The sequence below is a fragment of the Plecotus auritus genome (assembly GCF_963455305.1).
Source record: "Plecotus auritus genome assembly, chromosome: 12".
Classification (NCBI taxonomy): domain Eukaryota; kingdom Metazoa; phylum Chordata; class Mammalia; order Chiroptera; family Vespertilionidae; genus Plecotus; species Plecotus auritus.
Window position 1 is genome coordinate 18,559,396 of NC_137778.1, and position 17,170 is coordinate 18,576,565.

Here is a 17,170-nt window from a genome sequence, read left to right on the forward strand (position 1 = left end):
TCAAAGACCTTTTTAAATATTATAATGGTTGGATATATCATGGTTCTTAGCTCATAGAGTTACTAAAAGATGCAAGAATCAACACCTAAGTTTTTTATGCCTTTTTATGATATTTATGTAAACATTTCTTTAAAGAGAAATTTATATTCTAGAGCTGCTTTCTAAAGCATATCTCTTGCCTTCTTTTAATCAGGAAAACTTTGAGGGCATTAGAAATTTAAAGGCTAAGATATACAATTGGATGGCTTTCCAATTGTGTGTTTAATAATTCTGTAAAGCAGAGTCTATGGCTTATTTTCAGAGCGAGGTTCTGTGTAACGTGTGTTCCAGTGCCTGACATCTAGTAGGTGCTCAATAAATATGTGACGAATGTATGGTAATATATAAGCTACATATATGTGTATGCATCTATCTATCTATTTATCTATTCATTCTCCTTTTTAATAGGCTACAGGAGACCCTTACTACCTTGAAGTAGGGAAAACACTTATTGAAAACTTAAATAAATATGCACGAGTGCCTTGCGGATTCGCTGCCATGAAGGATGTTCGCACTGGAAGTCACGAGGACAGGTAAAACAATTCCTAAAAATACTACTTCTAGTTAGAATTCAGATACACTTAATGCTTTTACAAAGAGTATTTGAAGATGCAAACCTTACTTTGTTGTATTTATTTTTAAAACTCTTGAATAGACTCAGTTCTAATTGTTTGAAAAGTTCATATTTTTATCATAGTACCTGGCATATAGTGGGTGCTCAAAGTATTTTTAAAAAGATGAATAAATGTTGTTAAATATCAGAACCTTGATATTAGGAGTATTAGGAATATTGAGGTTTTAGTTTCCTTTGTTAATAGTTTTTTTATATTATATAAACTGTTAGAAATTATCAAGATGATAATGAATGATCTGGATTATTTTTCTTCAGACAAGAATTCCACAAAAAAAAAAAAAATGGTTAATGTGTGTATTCTTATTGGTTGCTGATTTGGAGGGCTGGGAAAGACCAGTGGCAGTTTCTATTCATTGGATACTTAGATAGATGTAGATGGCACGAAGTACTCAGGATATAAAAAGCACGCTTTGGTTAATGTGACATTCCCTGGCGTTCCAGTTATTCCAAGCTCACTTATCTGTTTTTTGTTTTTAAATATATTTTTATTGACTTTAGAGAAGAGAGAGCAAAACATCAATGATGAGAGGATCATTGATTGGCTGCTCTTGCATGTCCCACCCTGGGGACTGAGCCTGCAACCCATGCATGTGCCTGGACTGGGAATGGAACCATGACCTCTTGGTTCATAGGTCGACACTCAACCAGTGTCTGGGCTATCTGGTTACTTTAACTGTTCGGAACACATCTCTGAAAGAATAGTAAAACTTGTTTGCTCATTTGTTTAGTAAATACTCATTCCAGAAATATTTATCAAGGTGTCTTATGCACCAGTTATACTGGTTTTTGAGGATTAATGACATAGGAACATTTATTTCCTGTCATGAATCGCTGAGGACAGGCAGATAAACAGGTTTTAAAACATTGGGTAAGTGCTACAGAACATATTAAAGGGGACATGAAATATAATTTGGGGTGTGATAGTCACTGAAAGGTTTCTGTGTCATGAAGGATGAGCAAGAAGTAGAGAGAAGAGAGCGGTAGAAGGAGTTTCAGGTAAGGATACTGGAGGCAGATGAAACATAGCACTCAGCATCTACTCAGAGTTGTCCCTTAGTCCTTTACTCAGAGTATTTAGGTAATAGTTACTGGGAATTAGGTCTGGGACCTCCTTCCCTGAGCACAGCTGATCAAGATTGGATGGCTTTCCAATTGTGTGTTTAATAATTCTGTAAAGCAGAGTCTATGGCTTATTTTCAGAGCGAGGTTCTGTGTAAGAACCTATCAAGAATGGATAGATTTCTGAAAGCGGGCATATAGATAACAAACGGCAAGTAATGAAAGCAGATAGTCTATGTATTTATCTGAAGCATTTATTGACTGCTTCCTACATTCCAAGCACTCTCCTAACTAAGAACTTTGGATGTTTAACTCATTTGATGTTTACAACAACCTTCTGATGTGTAATTTCTATTATAATCTTCATTTTATAGCTGAAGAAACGAAGGCACAGAAAAGTTAGGGAATTGCCCTAGGTCATACAATTAGTAAGCTTAAGTTAATTCTATTCAAGGCAGATTGGCTTGTTAATTAATCACTTACTGCCTGCCAGGCACTGCACTTAAACTTGAGGATGGAAAGATTTTTCAGAATCTGTGAAGAAAGTACGTGTGTACAGAATTAATTGCAACCATGGGATAGGTGCTATAGTAGAAGGAGGTTGAGGAATTACAGAGAATTACATGGCATTGTTTCTGGACCTCTTATCACTGCCTTTACTTCTTTCTGATTGTATTCCAGTATATAAGTCTATTAAAATATCATCTCCAGAATTAACCAAACTCAACAGGTGCCTGACACAACGGCACTGTTACCATCTGAATTCAGGCATGAGGTTGCTCATTTTCTAAGGGGCTGAAGGGCTTACACTCCCTATGCAATTGAGGATCACTGCTTCATTGACTCTCTCAAGGCAGTATGTACCTCTCTGATGCATTGGCCTAACAAAAGGTTGAAAACTACTAATCTTAATGTTTTATTATTAGATGTGCTTTAGGGTTGTTTTTTGGTTTTTTAGCAACTTTATTATGTTCAACTCACAGTGAACTTATGGCTAGTTGACCTCAGACACTTAACTATGACCTGATGACAAATGGGTGTTCTCCACCCTGCTCTTGAGCAAATGACTTTTTTTTTTTTTTAAGTGGAAACTTCAAACTTTATACTCATCCAGCAAAAGTTTATATTTATTGAAAGAGAGCTTGAATCTCATCTCAGTCATCTAATGTATTAGTTAATCTACCTATATTTAGTGATCTGCAGTTTAGATAAACATGTCTTAAAAATTTTGGGGGCAGAATGTTGGATAGGACCACGACTTCATGGCATGGCATTTGACAGCTTTCCATTACACCTCTCTGCATTTGGCTGCCTCCTCCCTGCATATCTTTCAGTGCTGTTGTCTGGCTCACCAGTGTCCACACGTCCACAGTTTTCCAAATGGAAAGATCTGTATTTTACTAATAGGAGATGATCACTGGAAAGAATTTAAGTGGCAAAAAAAAAAAAAAAAAAAAATCTTTCCTAAGACACTTTCCCTACTTGCCCACCCTAAGATACCACTGTTAGCAATTTGATAAACAGTCTTCTAGACATTTTTAAAAATTTTTATTTATTGATTTTTAGAGACAGGAAGGGCAGGGGGAGGGAGAGAGAGAGAAAGAGACAGAGAGAGACATCGATTTGTTGTTCCACTTATTTATACATTCATTGATTGATTCTTGTATGTGCCCTGACCAGGGATAGAACCCACAGCCTTGGCATATAGGAACAATGCTCTAACCAACTGAGCTACCCACCGGGGCAAGACATTTTAATGCCTGTGTGTTATGCATTTGTGTACATGTTTGTTTTTAATATAGGTTAGATATATAAGATACCCAACTTGCTAGCTTTACCCAATTCATACCTAGTGATCTTACCATGTCTCTATTCTTTTCCAAGTATTTCAAATGTTTCTGCTTCATAGTCAGTTCTAGAATTTGTCAAAAATCAACATCCTGCTCATGAGTCTATAGTTCTCAAGCTAGCATTTGCTTGTGGTAATAATTGTCAGTCCTTCAGAAAATATTAAATTATGACAGGTGTACTCAGGTTGACAGGGAACTATTTTATCTGTTCTATAAAGATTAACATCTAAAATGTTCAAAAAGGTTTTGACAGGTGACAGATGAGTTATTATTCCAAAGTAAAACGTCATTTACAGGTAGGAAAAAGGATAATTGCTCTATTTCTGAGCTCATATTTATGCCAGGTGCTATGCTAAACAGTGGACATAAAATCTCTTATTTAGTCTTTATACCAGTGTTAGGTGTTAATGATTATTATGTTCTTTACAGAAGAACAAACTGAAGCTCACAGTCCTTGTATAATATCCTCATGGTTACACAGCTAGTCAGTGAATGCTCTTTTCTGTTTCCAAAGCCCATGTTCTTGACCACTGTGTCCCTTGGCCTCTCCACTTCATTCGTTAGTAATGCTGGTAAACTTGATTTCAGTTTATTAAATGTTTATTGAGTGCATTCTGTGTGCCAGGAATTGTGCTTGGCCAGAGGTCTGAAACTATGCATTCTGTCCAGTATGCTACAAGTTATTTATTATTGTCTAAAATTAGATGCTTTGGGAGGTGGTAAATTGATTAAATTTCATGTTACTATAACTCCATCTAACAGCTATGCTCTTTTGCTCTTTTTCTGCCACTTTTAATTTTATTACAACTTTTAAAAATTGCTTATTAAGACATTACAACATTAAATAGTAAAGTCACATATGTCTATCCTCTTTAGTTTTCATATTCTCTTCTTGACAGGTATGTAAATATTTACAAAGTTATACTCCATGGGATGTTGTGTTGTAACTTTTTTCATGAAACTTTTTGTAAATGATTCCTTTACCTTTAATGCCTTTTTAAATTATCACTTAAATGGATGCATAGTAAACTCTATCAAAATTGTTATACTTCATCCCCGTCAATTAATATAAATTAAGGATTATGTGGTGCTCAGCAGTAACGTTTACCTGCGTTACCGCCTTACTGTTGGTTCTCTGTAGAAGAAATGGAAAACCCTCGCTCCTGGGAAGGCCAGTAGGAAGGTTTTGTCTGCAGTACTGGCAAGATCTAGCGTACCTGTGCGGTAGGCAGGTCTTCTCGTTTCTTTGGAAAATACTTGGCGAGTCAGTGCCATTACCACCAGGGGATAGATAGTCTATAGTTCCTTGGACATCTAAGTTAGTGTAATAGATCTATTGACCTGGACTCTGACTTTCAGATAGTTGGTATTAGGATATTTTTATATTCTTAGATTTATTTGTAACCTCTTATTTTAGAATGGATTCTTTCTTCTTGGCTGAAATGTTCAAATATCTTTACCTGTTATTTGCGGATAAAGAAGATATTATTTTTGACATAGAAGATTACATATTCACAACAGAAGCTCATCTGTTACCTCTCTGGCTCTCTACTACAAATCAAAGCATCTCTAAGAAGAGCACAGTAGGTTATGTTTTTTAATCAAATGTCTTACTCTCTTATTTACTTTCCTGTGTTTGTTTTATTTTTTCCAAGTGAAAAGTAATCCATGACTAGAATTCAGTAAATGTAGTATGGGAGGAGGAAAAGTACACTTGATGTTTTCTTATTTTGTTTTCTTTTATGACATATACTTACATTTTATTTAAATTTTTTTTTGAACAAACTATAATGCTAAGTAAAAAAAACAAACTTTTATTCACATAACATTCTTTTACATTGTAGACTTCAGAATATATAGAACTGGATGACAGTAATTTTGATTGGACTTGTCCAAATACTCAGATTCTCTTCCCTAATGATCCATTGTATGCTCAGAGCATTCGTGAACCCTTGAAAAATGTGGTGGATAAGAGCTGTCCTAGAGGCGTCATCAGAGTGTAAGATGTCTTATTTTATATTTGTTAATATCAGACTTATTCTTAGTAAAAGAAGGAGAACATAAGGGACATGTAACAGTAGACATTCACTTAGACCAGTGGTCGGCAAACTCATTAGTCAACAGAGCCAAATTTTTTAAACTTCTTCTAACGCCACTTCTTCAAAATAGACTTGCCCAGGCCATGGTATTTTGTGGAAGAGCCAGACTCAAGGGGCCAAAGAACCGCATGTGGCTCGCGAGCCGCAGCTTGCCGACCACTGACTTAGACCAAAAATATTGTGGCATGTAGTTATTGCTGATTAAAATAAAATAATTATTAGTAAAGTTAGCAAATTTTATTCTGTGATGCCTTATTATTATGGAAATTTCCTATTTATCTTTTGTTTAATGAACTGAATAATAGTAGTTAATGGGCAGTTTTCAACTTGTGTAGCTCATTTATGAAATAGTTTCATCAAATATTTCCATATGTCTTATATATGTATAAAGTATTTTTCCTTTTACCTGCAGTGTGTATAGTGCAAATATATGTTTTATTTTTTAATGTGCTTATTCTTGGTTGTTAAATTTTTGCCTTAATGAGTTCATTTTCTTATAAGTACTTAAATTAGAAAGGCCATTACTAGGAAATAAAAAATTTAAGTGAATGTTATAATTCACTGATACAACTATTGTTTTGCTTTTAAAATGCAGACAGAGAAATCTGGTTTTCGAGAAAGAAATCAGTAGTAACAAATCCCAACCCAACCTATTCTGTATTTTCAAATGGTTATAATTCTGTTGACTAATACTACCTTATTGATAATATACATGATTTTATAACTGTAAAATATTATTTGAAAGCTATACCACTTACTAGTAACCTAAGTTATATGGAGGAAGATGCCTATTTCCAGTTACTCCATTTTCAGTAGTTCTAAAACTAGCAGTTTTGCAAGTATCTAACATTATTTCTACTTGCTTTATGTTTTCCTCCCGTTCTGACTTGTAGTTTTTTAAGCCTTGCTTACAATTACTTTTAGCAGAGAGGAGAGTTTCAGGAGTGGAGCTAGACCCCCGCTGAGAGCCAGAGATTTCATGGCCACTAACCCTGAGCATTTAGAAATCTTGAAGAAGATGGGGGTGAGTTTGATTCACCTCAAAGATGGGAGAGTCCAGTTGGTTCAACATGCAATCCAAGTAAGACATTGCTGTATTAATTAGATGCAACTCTGCTCCTTATAGTCTCATAAGCTTTCATAAGATAATGACATGGGGCTATTTAAAAACTTTTAATGTATGGTTTAAAGTTAGAGAGTCAAAATTTAAGGACTTGAAAATATGTTGGTAAGCCATCTAATTCAACCCTTCATAGTATAGATCAATTAAATCACAAATAGGCTGGGCAATTTGCTTAAGGTAATAAAGGTAAATATAGGACTCAAGTCTAAGTTTTCTGTTTCTCAGTCCCTTGTCTTTCCACTGTTTTTATTTAGAGCATAATCTGAAATGGTAATAATTAGTTTTAATATTTATATTTTACATTATTTTATTTTCCAAAGAGCTACTGAATCTAAGTATTTTATTCACTGTAGAAATCAAAATTTGCATTTATCTGTCTACTCCTAGAAAACATAACATGTCTTTTGGGGAAATTTTTAATAATTTTTGCTTTAAAAGTTTTCATAACATGAGGTCTTTAAATTATTTCAACCTAGACTCATAATCAGGTATCCCTAAATCTCAAATTTAAACTTCCCACAACCTTACCTCCCTCTCAGATTTCTATTTCATTTCTGTTCTTTCCACATCCATTCTTCCTTAAAGAATATTCTGCCTGCTTCCTTATGTTTCATTACCCTCACTCCTCAGTAGTGGGAGTGGCATCTCTAATGGCATTGCTAACATAATTGTCACTCGGTGGCCTCCTAATCCTAATGTGATTGAATTTTTCTCTAACAGTGACTGCCCCCTATTTATTTTTTTAAAATATTTTTAAAATTGACTTTTACAGAGAGAGGAAGAGAGAAACATCAATATGAGAGCAAGACATTGATCCGTTGTCTCCTGCACGACCCCCACCAGGGGACTGAACCCACAACCCGGGCATGTGTCCTGACCGGGAATTGAACTGGCAACCTTTTGGTACATAGACGACGGCCAACCAACTGAGCCACACTGGCCAGGGTTTGACAGCCTGTTTTTAAATATATTTTTATTGATTTCAGAGAGGAAGGAAAAGGGAAAGAGATAGAAACATCAATGAGAGAGAATCATTGATTGGCTGCCTCCTGCATGCCCCACACTGGGGATCAAACCCGCAACCCAGGCATGTGTCCTGACTGGGAATTGAACTGTGACCTCCTGGTTCATAGGTTGACACTCAACCATTAAGCCACACTGATCTGGCATGGCCCTGTTTTTAAAATGTATCCTTTTCTTGGCTTCCAGCATACATCTTTCCACTTCTCTGTTCATGCCTTTATAGCTCTCTTTCTTGGCAGAACCACTCAGTGTAGGCACTACCAAAGGATCTGGTTCATTCCCTTTTCTCTCTCTACTTCTTCAGCAGTCTCATCGGTTTCTACAAGCTCAGCTGTCATCTTTGTACACTTGATTTCTTATCTATACATGTGTAACCCCGATTCCTAACTTTACTCTTAAACCCAGTTTTGATATACCTGTCATACATTTCTACATCTCAGCCTCAATCTGTGCAAGTCTGAATTCTCTTCCTACCTCCTCCTTATTCTAGCTCTCCTCCTCCTCGTTCTCCATCTCAGTAAACCCTGTCATCATTCTCGAAGTCACCCAAACTAAGCCACCATAATTTCAGGATAGGCTTGAACTTCTATCTCCCAAATCCTCTCTGTCCTCTATTCTCTTCACTCCCATCAAGTCCCATTGACTTTTCCTGTAAAGTGTCAGGAATCCGTCTTTTTCTACTATTATGAGGCATTCTTCAGCTTTTCCTCTCTAAAGACTCAATTCAGATGTCACTCTATTTTCCAGATCCACAGTGGCAGAATTGTCATTTCCTTGTCCACTTTCCCACTTGAAAAATGTAATTATAGCTAATTTCACATGTCTCTCTCCTCTAGATACAAACTTCTTAAAGTAAAAAGTCTGTCTCCTCAGTGTCTAGTCAAGTGCTGGAATATAATAGTTGCCTGATAAATATGTTTTGAATTTAATCTGATTGTTGGTTCATAATTTCAAAGAAAGGAAGTATGGATCAGGTATGGTGTTTATTTCTTAAAAGGGGACACAGTGGAGAAAACAAGCAAAATGAGCATTGGATCATTGGGTGGAAGTCCAATTCTCAACTTGTATCAAAAATGGTTTATAGAACAGTGAAGGAGCTATTGGTAAAAACTACAGATGTAATTTTCAGAAGTAGTATTTTTTTTTTAAGAAAAATCAGGCTATAAATATTTAGTAGGGACCAAAACGGAAAGGAGAAAATTTAGAGTGGAAGATCAGTGCAATAGTATTAAAGTTCAATATTAAAAAAGAAAAGAAAGTTAAATGTTTCCAGAAGGGATAAAATTATCTGTTTCTTTCCTAGGCTGCTAGTTCAATTGATGCTGAAGATGGGTTGAGGTTTATGCAGGAGATGATTGAATTGTCAAGTCAGCAACAGAAAGAACAGCAGCTACCGCCCCGAGCTGTACAAATTGTTTCCCACCCATTTTTTGGCAGGGTAGTATTGACTGCTGGACCAGCTCAGTTTGGGCTAGATCTGTCTAAACATAAAGAGGTGTGTACGCTTACCATGTGCTTGCTGAAACTGAGTTGAAAATATTGTTTAAGTATTATCTAATTTCTTAGTTTCTATTTAGATTTAGTCTCTTTTCTAATTAAAAAATGACATATTTTTAAATATTTATTTAAAAAAGCTAAATATTCACTTTCCCAGAATAAAAGTTAAAGGTATATCTTATAAATATTGAGTCATAAGGTACATCTACAATATGTTTATAAAATTTTACTTAAAATATTGGTCATTTACTGTCCAGTTTTTGGTCTCTGAATTAGTACCTTTATCTGAAATGATTTTCAGACTTTGTTTTGTTTTGTTAATCCTCACCTGAGGATATTTTTCAACTGATTTTTAGGGAGAGTGGAAGAGAGAGGGAAAGGTAAGAGAGAAACATTGATGTGAGAGAAACACATCGATTGGTTGCCTCCTGTATGAGCCCCGACCAGGGCCTGGGCCTGGGTGAAGTCTGCAACCAAGGTACGTGCCCTTGACCGGAATCAAACCCGGGACTCTTTGGTCTACAGGCCAATGCTCTATCCACTGAGCAAACCCAGCTAGGGCAGTTTTCTGACTTTTTAACAACTACTAGACCCTTTTTTTGAACCAAAATCTGACTTGGAGGCTTAAAGCTGAGGTGCCCAAGTGGCTGTGGAGAGCTGATGCTGAGGTGGCACTGAGCAGACATGGAATACCACTTGGGCTAGTTTTTCCTCTTAGTTTTGACATAGGAAACAAAGACCTGCACAGTTGAACAGTTCACAAGTTCATCAAATTAATTGGTGGCAGAGCTGGAACCAGAACCCAAGTATCCTGATAATCTAATGACAGTGCTCTTTGAACTCTGTTACCCCTAATTTAGACTAAATCTAGTGTGTATTTGAAAGCTTTGCAGGTTTATAGATTGACTCATCTATTCAGCAACTCTTTATTGAGTCCCTACTATATCTAGGCACTGTTTTGGGTGTTTACAATCTATCAAGTTTACAAAACCAGTGAAAATTTACATCCTCCCTTGTCTAGTTTACATTCTAGAGTAGCAATTTTCAACTGGTGTGCTGCAAGAATTTTTAAAACATGCAGTATCTGACTATTTAGTCAGGAGCACTGACCTCTTTTCCCTTAGATCGTCAAATTAAAAAATGACAACAGCCAACACAACAATAGCTGTTCAGTGTGAATGAATCTAAATTATACTTATTTCTTGTCAGATTGGCAAAAAATGTATTTTTGTGTGTGTGTGTGTGTGTGTGCCACAGGATTTTAGTAATTTATGCCATGGGATGAAAAAGGTTGAAAATTGCCATTCTAGGGGAATATTAAAACATCTTTACACTAATATCTTTAAGAAAGTTTTTTGGTTCATTTAATTTTTCTAGAAAGAAGAACTGCTTGCAGATTCATGTAGACTAAATCTATTTTTTTCCTCTTTCAAAGAATTTTTCTGGTTGCCAATGATTGTTTTATAGTGGTTCCCAGCCGCTGTAAGTGTGGATACGGGTGTGCCGTAAATCTGGCTACCAGGCTCCAACTTTACTACTTACTAACATTGTGTCTTAGAGCAAATTACGTAACGTCTCAGTTTCCTTATATAGAAAATGAATTATCTGTATTATTTCATTCAAGGCTGTTATAAAGATCAGGTTTAGTAAGTTATGTAAAAATGCTTTATAAACTGCAAAGCAAAGTAGAAATATTGGTTGTGTTCTATGATATGCAAAATGTTCAAAACAAAATTTATTCCAAATATATATACTGGATCTGTTATCATTAGTAAAGAAATGAGGTCTACCTAAGTCACTTTTATTTCTGACAGACAAGAGGATTTGTTGCAAGCAGTAAACCATACAATGGTTGTTCAGAGCTTACTAACCCCGAGGCAGTGATGGGAAAAATTGCTTTGCTACAAAGAGGACAGTGCATGTTTGCAGAAAAGGCACGCAACATCCAGAATGCTGGAGCCATCGGTGGCATTGTCATTGGTAAGTCATTCTTCACATCAGCATCATTCTGTTGACTAGAGATAATTTTTGGGATTTTTTTCCCTTTGTTTTCCAAAATTATATAAAAATGTTTGTTGTGTTTTTATTTCACTAGACAGCATAATGAATAGGTAATCTAATGGCTCTCTTAATAATTTCTGTAGGTCTCATATCTTTTTTGAAAGTCTAGAGATGGGTTTCTGTATATTAATGCCAGTAAAGTACTTGCCAACCGGTGTGAAGATGGGTAGAGGGGAGAGGTAAAATCACCCAACACCATGAATAAGAAAATGTGCCCACAAGAGCCAAAGGCCTGAAAGGGCCAGACTTACATCCTGCCACCTCCAGTGAGAGCCATTGAAAATACCCATTCTGCCTCAAACATTCAGGCTTTGGAATCAGACACATGGGGGCGCACTGCTTGGCTCTGCCACAAAGTCATGGTGTAATGTTGGCCCAGCTTTAGTTTATCTGTTTATTCAGTAGAATATTTTATTAGCTTCAGTGAAAGTGGTAATAAATATCTTTTAGGTGATTCTGAGGTTTGAAAATAATATATATAAAATTCCTTAGCATAATAGCTGACCTATCATAGGTATAAGCATTAGCTGCTAGTAAATTTTTATCTCCTAAGGTCTTTCCCCTCTGAAATTACAAACTTTAAATAATTTCACTCATGCATTTCAACCAGTGTGCTTTTATTTATTTATTTATTTTTTGTAGGAAATCATATCATGACAAGCAGGCCATGACTACCAGGGAAAATATAAAATTTTCTATGCTTCAAGTAGGGAGGAATTTACATTTAGAAAGAACTAAAAGACCTGAGGTCACATTCTAATTGCACAGTTCTTCTGCATAGCTTCTCTCACGGGGGAAATCCATTTTGAATTTTTTCTTTCTAATTAGGAAAGATTTCCTTTTTGAATTTAGGGTAAATAAAAGTAAGGCATTTAAAATATTAGGATTTATTTCAGTGAAAAAGTATTTTTTTAAATAAATCTTTATTGTTCAGATTATTACAATCGTTCCTCTTTTTTCCCCCCATAGCTCCCCTCCACCTGGTTCCCACCTCACCCTCTGCCCTTACCCCTTCCACTGTCCTCATCCATAGGTGTACGATTTTTGTCCAGTCTCTTCCTGCACCCCCCACACCACTTTCCCCCCAAGAATTGTCAGTCCACTCCCTTTCTATGCCCCTGATTCTATTATATTCACCAGTTTATTCTGTTCATCAGATTTTTTATACACTTGATTTTTAGATTCACTTGTTGATATGTATTTGTTGTTCATAATTTTTATCTCTACCTTTTTCTTCTTCTTCTTCTTCTTAAAGAATACCTTTCAGCATTTCATATAATACTGGTTTGGCGGTGATGAACACCTTTAGTTTTTTCATATCTGTGAAGCTCTTTATCTGACCTTCAATGCTGAATGATAGCTTTGCTGGGTAGAGTAATCTTGGTTGTAGGTTCTTGGTATTCATCACTTTGAATATTTCTTGCCACTCCCATCTGGTCTGCATAGTTTCTGTTGAGAAATCAGCTGACAATAGTATGGGTGCTCCCTTGTAGGTAACTGTTTTTCTCTTGCTGCTTTTAATATTCTCTCTTTGTCTTTTGCTCTTGGCATTTTAATTATGATGTGTCTTGGTGTGGTCCTCTTTGGATTCCTTTTGTTTGGGGTTCTGTGCACTTCCTGGACTTGTAAGTCTATTTCTTTCACCAGGTGGGGGAAGTTTTCGGTCATTATTTCTTCAAATAGGTTTTCAGTATCTTGCTCTCTCTCCTTCTGGCACCCCCATAATTCGGATGTTGGTTCGCTTGAGGTTGTCCCAGAGGCTCCTTACACTATCTTCATATTTTTAGATTCTTCTTTTTTTTTTGGCTTTTCCAGTTGGGTGTTTTTTGCTTCTTTTTATTTCAAATCTTTGACTTGATTCTTGCAATCCTCTAGTCTGCTGTTGGATCTCTGTATATTTTTATTTCAGTCAGTGTATGCTTAATTTCTAATTTGGTCCTTTTTCATATCCTCGAGGGTCTCACTAAATTTATCGGCCTTTTCTAGAAAATTCTTGAAAAACCTTATAATCGTGGTTTTGAACTCTATATCCAGTAGTTTTCTTTTCTCCATTTCATTTGTGACCTCTTTCTTTGTCTCCGCATTTTGGCTGCTTCCCTGAGTTGATAGAGTGGCTTTGTGTGCTAGGTGTCCTATAGGGTCCAGTGGCTCAGCCTCCCCAGTTACCTGAGGTGGACACTCTTGGTGCACCCCTTTGTGGGCTGTGTGCACAGTCTTCTTGTAGTTAAGCCTTGATTGTTGTTGGTATCACTGGGAGGAATTGACCTCCAGGCCAGTTGGCTGTGAGGATCAGCTGTGTCTACGATGGGAGAACTTCTGTGCTGGAGACACCTTTATGAGGCACGACTTGCTTCAGTGGGGCTTTGGTGCTCACTGAGTCTGCCCCCTGAGTGTGTTCCTTATGGATCTGAGGAGTTGTAATCTGGATGGTCCTATTCTGACCCCTGGGTACACTGGCTCTTGGATCTCTAAGAAGGTGCTAATTTAGCCTCTGCCTGAGGCCACCCAGCAGGAGCTACGGAGAGATCTGCAGATTCCTCCTCTTTGTTTGGGTTTTGGAGGTGCCCAGATGAGGCCCAGCTGTGAAGCAATGCAAGCTACTGTGGGGCCTTGGGCCTTGTTTTGGATGTTCTGGGTCTCTCTGACTCAGCTGCAGTTTGTTAGGCAAGTTTAGATTTCAAAGGACCAGGCCATTGATATGCAAAAGCCTCTGTGCACAGCTTGAATGGGGTAGAGTCTCAAGGCGGAGCAAACAGCAATGGCTTCCCATCAGCCCTGCCCTAAGAGGGCCCCCGGGTCTCAGTGTCCCTTGGTAATCCCTGCAAGCACCTCTGAGAGAAAGCTGCCCTTGAGTTCCGCCCACTGCCTGTCTAGTTTCTCTCCCCGAATGAGTCTGGGTCCCCAGAGTCTTGCCGAGAACTGGAGTTCAGAGCAGTCGGGAGCTTGTGTCTCCCTGAGGGTTGAAAAAGCCAGCTGTGTACTCCGTTGCCAGCCCTCTCTGCGTGCGGGCACCTCCGTACCTCTGCACTTCCGCAGCTCCTCTGAGTCTCAGTGTGCTTTTCTCTTCCCTTCTAGTTGTAGAATTTCCACTCAGCCAGCCTTCCTGTGGTTCTGGATGATGTCCGTTTTGTCTTTTAGTTGTAGTTTTGAAGTTGTGCGAGGCAGCAAGTTCAGGTGTTTACCTATGCCGCCATCTTGGTTTCTCCTCAAAAGTATTCTTTTTGTTTATTCCTTATGAGCACTCCAATGTTGATTTAATTATTGTATAAATTCCATTAGTTAAGTAGTAGGAGGAGAATGCTGCTTAATAACTTAAATCAGTAGGTGGCAAATGATAGCCTGCAGGCCCACTCCAGCTCCACGCCTGTTTCTGTAAAGCAGTTTTGTTGGCACCCACCGTGCCAGTATGTTTACATATTATCTGTGATTGCTTTCAATCTGCAGTGGTGGAGTGAGTGGTTGCAACAGAGAACTGAAAAGCCTAAAACATTCACTATCTGACCAATTACTTGAAAAGTTGGTGATGCCTGACTGAAATCATCTTTTTATCCTTGGTTATTTTCCACAATGAGTTTCTTTTTATTTTTTGAAGAATTTAATAGCTTGGCATCACTATCATTTTGAACATCTCTTACTGAGACTAAAAATACAAAATAGTGAAAATAATGTCTGGAACATATGCAGAGTATTTTAGAGTTTCCCTATTTTGTGATGAAGTCTCTAATTCCCATGTGCTCTCTACTCTGCAAAGTTTGTCAAGGCTGACATTTTCTATTTGTTACAAAATTCTATACTGAGTTCTGTGGGTAAATAAATTAAGAGGCAATGATCCTTATTCTCAGAAAATTTAATTTTGAAGGGAAACTTTCTTGTGTTGTAACTTCTTCCCCTAAAGTATTTTTTTTTTATTTCTGATGAGACATTTTGTTTGTTTTTTCTACTGGTTTTAATTACATATAAATGATCAAATTAAGGCTTAGTTTTTTTTATTGCAAGTACTAGAAGTACAGATTATCTTAGAAATCATTCAGCTGCGGAGACAATTTATTTAAGCTAGTTTAAGAAGAGAGGTTTGTTTACTACATGGAAATGGATTATATATTTTCATTGAACCCAAGAGTAAGAAATAGACCTGAATATTCTGAAGACGTGGAAGTGGGAGCTGAAAATCATTAGGAGCATGAGAGCTCACGTTTTTCACATCTTTGTCTCTGTCTCGGGGTCCTGGCGACACGGCAGAACTCTGCATTTCTTTGCAGTTGTGCTTCATTCTCCAGCTTCTCACCAGCCTGCTCCCTCTTTGCTCATCAGTACTCAAGTGGCCATTCCCACTGCTAACTGAAACAGTCTTTCTGTGTGCCACTTCCCCCAGAGACACTGAGGGTCAGGAAGCTGTCCTTCGTATAATCAGTTGTTGCAAAGGGGATGGGTCCTATGTGGTATTCTCCACTTAGCAGGGCCTATCAGAGTGAGTCCTCAGAGGAGGGACAGGCAGGCTCTCTAGGCAGACCGGCATGTGAGATTAGCGGTGCGCAGTACTGGCATCGCCAGTAAAACAGTATTTGGCAGTCCTACAACTACTATTTAACCAATGTAAAATGACACCAGTGCTTAATCCTACTTATAGAGGAAAAACCACTACCGTCATAATTATTCTTTGTGACTAGTATATAAAAAACAGCTACGAATTTATAATTTTGTAAAGGAAGATTATGCCATTAGAGGAATTCTAAAGCACAATAAAATTTTATTTTTAGTTCTATCTTTGTCATCCAACCAGGTCTTTGAATTTTTCCATTTCTAGGCTTTTTCATAAGCATATGAAATGTTTACTGTCCTAATCATAGACTTTTATATTATACTCTTTCCTTGTAATATTTTGGTTTTCCATGCGTTCCATTAAGTAGTTCACTATAATTTATAATAGCTTAGAGTTCACAATTATAGATAGCAAGCAGATCAGTAAACTTCTTTGGGCATAGATCATTTTGCTTCTTTTGAATTATTTCCCAGGATAAATTTCTAGGAATAGAATTAGTGGGTCCAAAAAGTATGTTTATTGTTTTTATGGTTCTTGGTGCATAAAATCATTGCGACCAACAGGTACAAAACAGTAGCATTTGCTAGATAAACCTTTTTGATTGATAAATTTGTGTTTGTGTCTAGATGACAATGAGGGAAGCAGCAGTGATACTGCCCCTCTGTTCCAGATGGCAGGTGACGGAAAAGACACAGATGACATCAAGATCCCCATGCTGTTCCTATTCAGTAAAGAAGGAAGTATCATATTGGATGCTATCCGGGAATACGAGGAGGTGGAAGTGCTCCTTTCTGACAAAGCAAAAGACAGAGGTAAGGATAAAATCATTTGTTTTAATGCAGCTCAGCACTAATTTTACTGGTTTTATAACAAAAGTGAGTGACAAAAATTTATTTCTGGATTACTGGTAAAATAAGTACAATTTTTAAAAGATTTCCAAATATATTTTTCATTTGGAAATAAGAGCAGTAAAACATTTATTTAGCTTTGTTTACCAAGTTAGGACGTTTTTAGAATTGAATATGTAATTTATAATTCCTGCTTTGATTCTGCCCAGTGATGATAATACAAGAGATTACATCCAGAGAGCCATTTTAATATCCACAGATGTTCACCATTCAATTTCACTGATATTGCATCTTATATTTCTTTTATAAGGAGTAAAAAGAGATTGTGTAGAATGGTGTTGTATACAACATAATAGTAATTGGGTTTCACCAGGCCACCTATAATCGAATGACCACA

General features: G+C 37.0%; 1 protein-coding gene across 5 annotated transcripts in view; it reads left to right on the forward strand.

Moving 5' to 3' along the window:
* EDEM3 (ER degradation enhancing alpha-mannosidase like protein 3) overlaps positions 1–17,170 on the forward strand; it is a 65,449-nt gene that overhangs the window by 37,485 nt on the left and 10,794 nt on the right. For 3 of the 5 annotated variants that reach the window (XM_080648590.1, XM_080648592.1, XM_080648593.1), the window contains exons 13-19: positions 448–572; positions 5,000–5,165; positions 5,427–5,581; positions 6,606–6,762; positions 9,131–9,322; positions 11,139–11,304; positions 16,552–16,737. In XM_080648590.1, the coding sequence (XP_080504716.1) occupies positions 448–572; positions 5,000–5,165; positions 5,427–5,581; positions 6,606–6,762; positions 9,131–9,322; positions 11,139–11,304; positions 16,552–16,737 (1,147 nt within the window). The remainder of the gene's footprint in view (positions 1–447; positions 573–4,999; positions 5,166–5,426; positions 5,582–6,605; positions 6,763–9,130; positions 9,323–11,138; positions 11,305–16,551; positions 16,738–17,170) is intronic. The other 2 variants (XM_080648591.1, XM_080648594.1) reach the window with 1 other exon arrangement.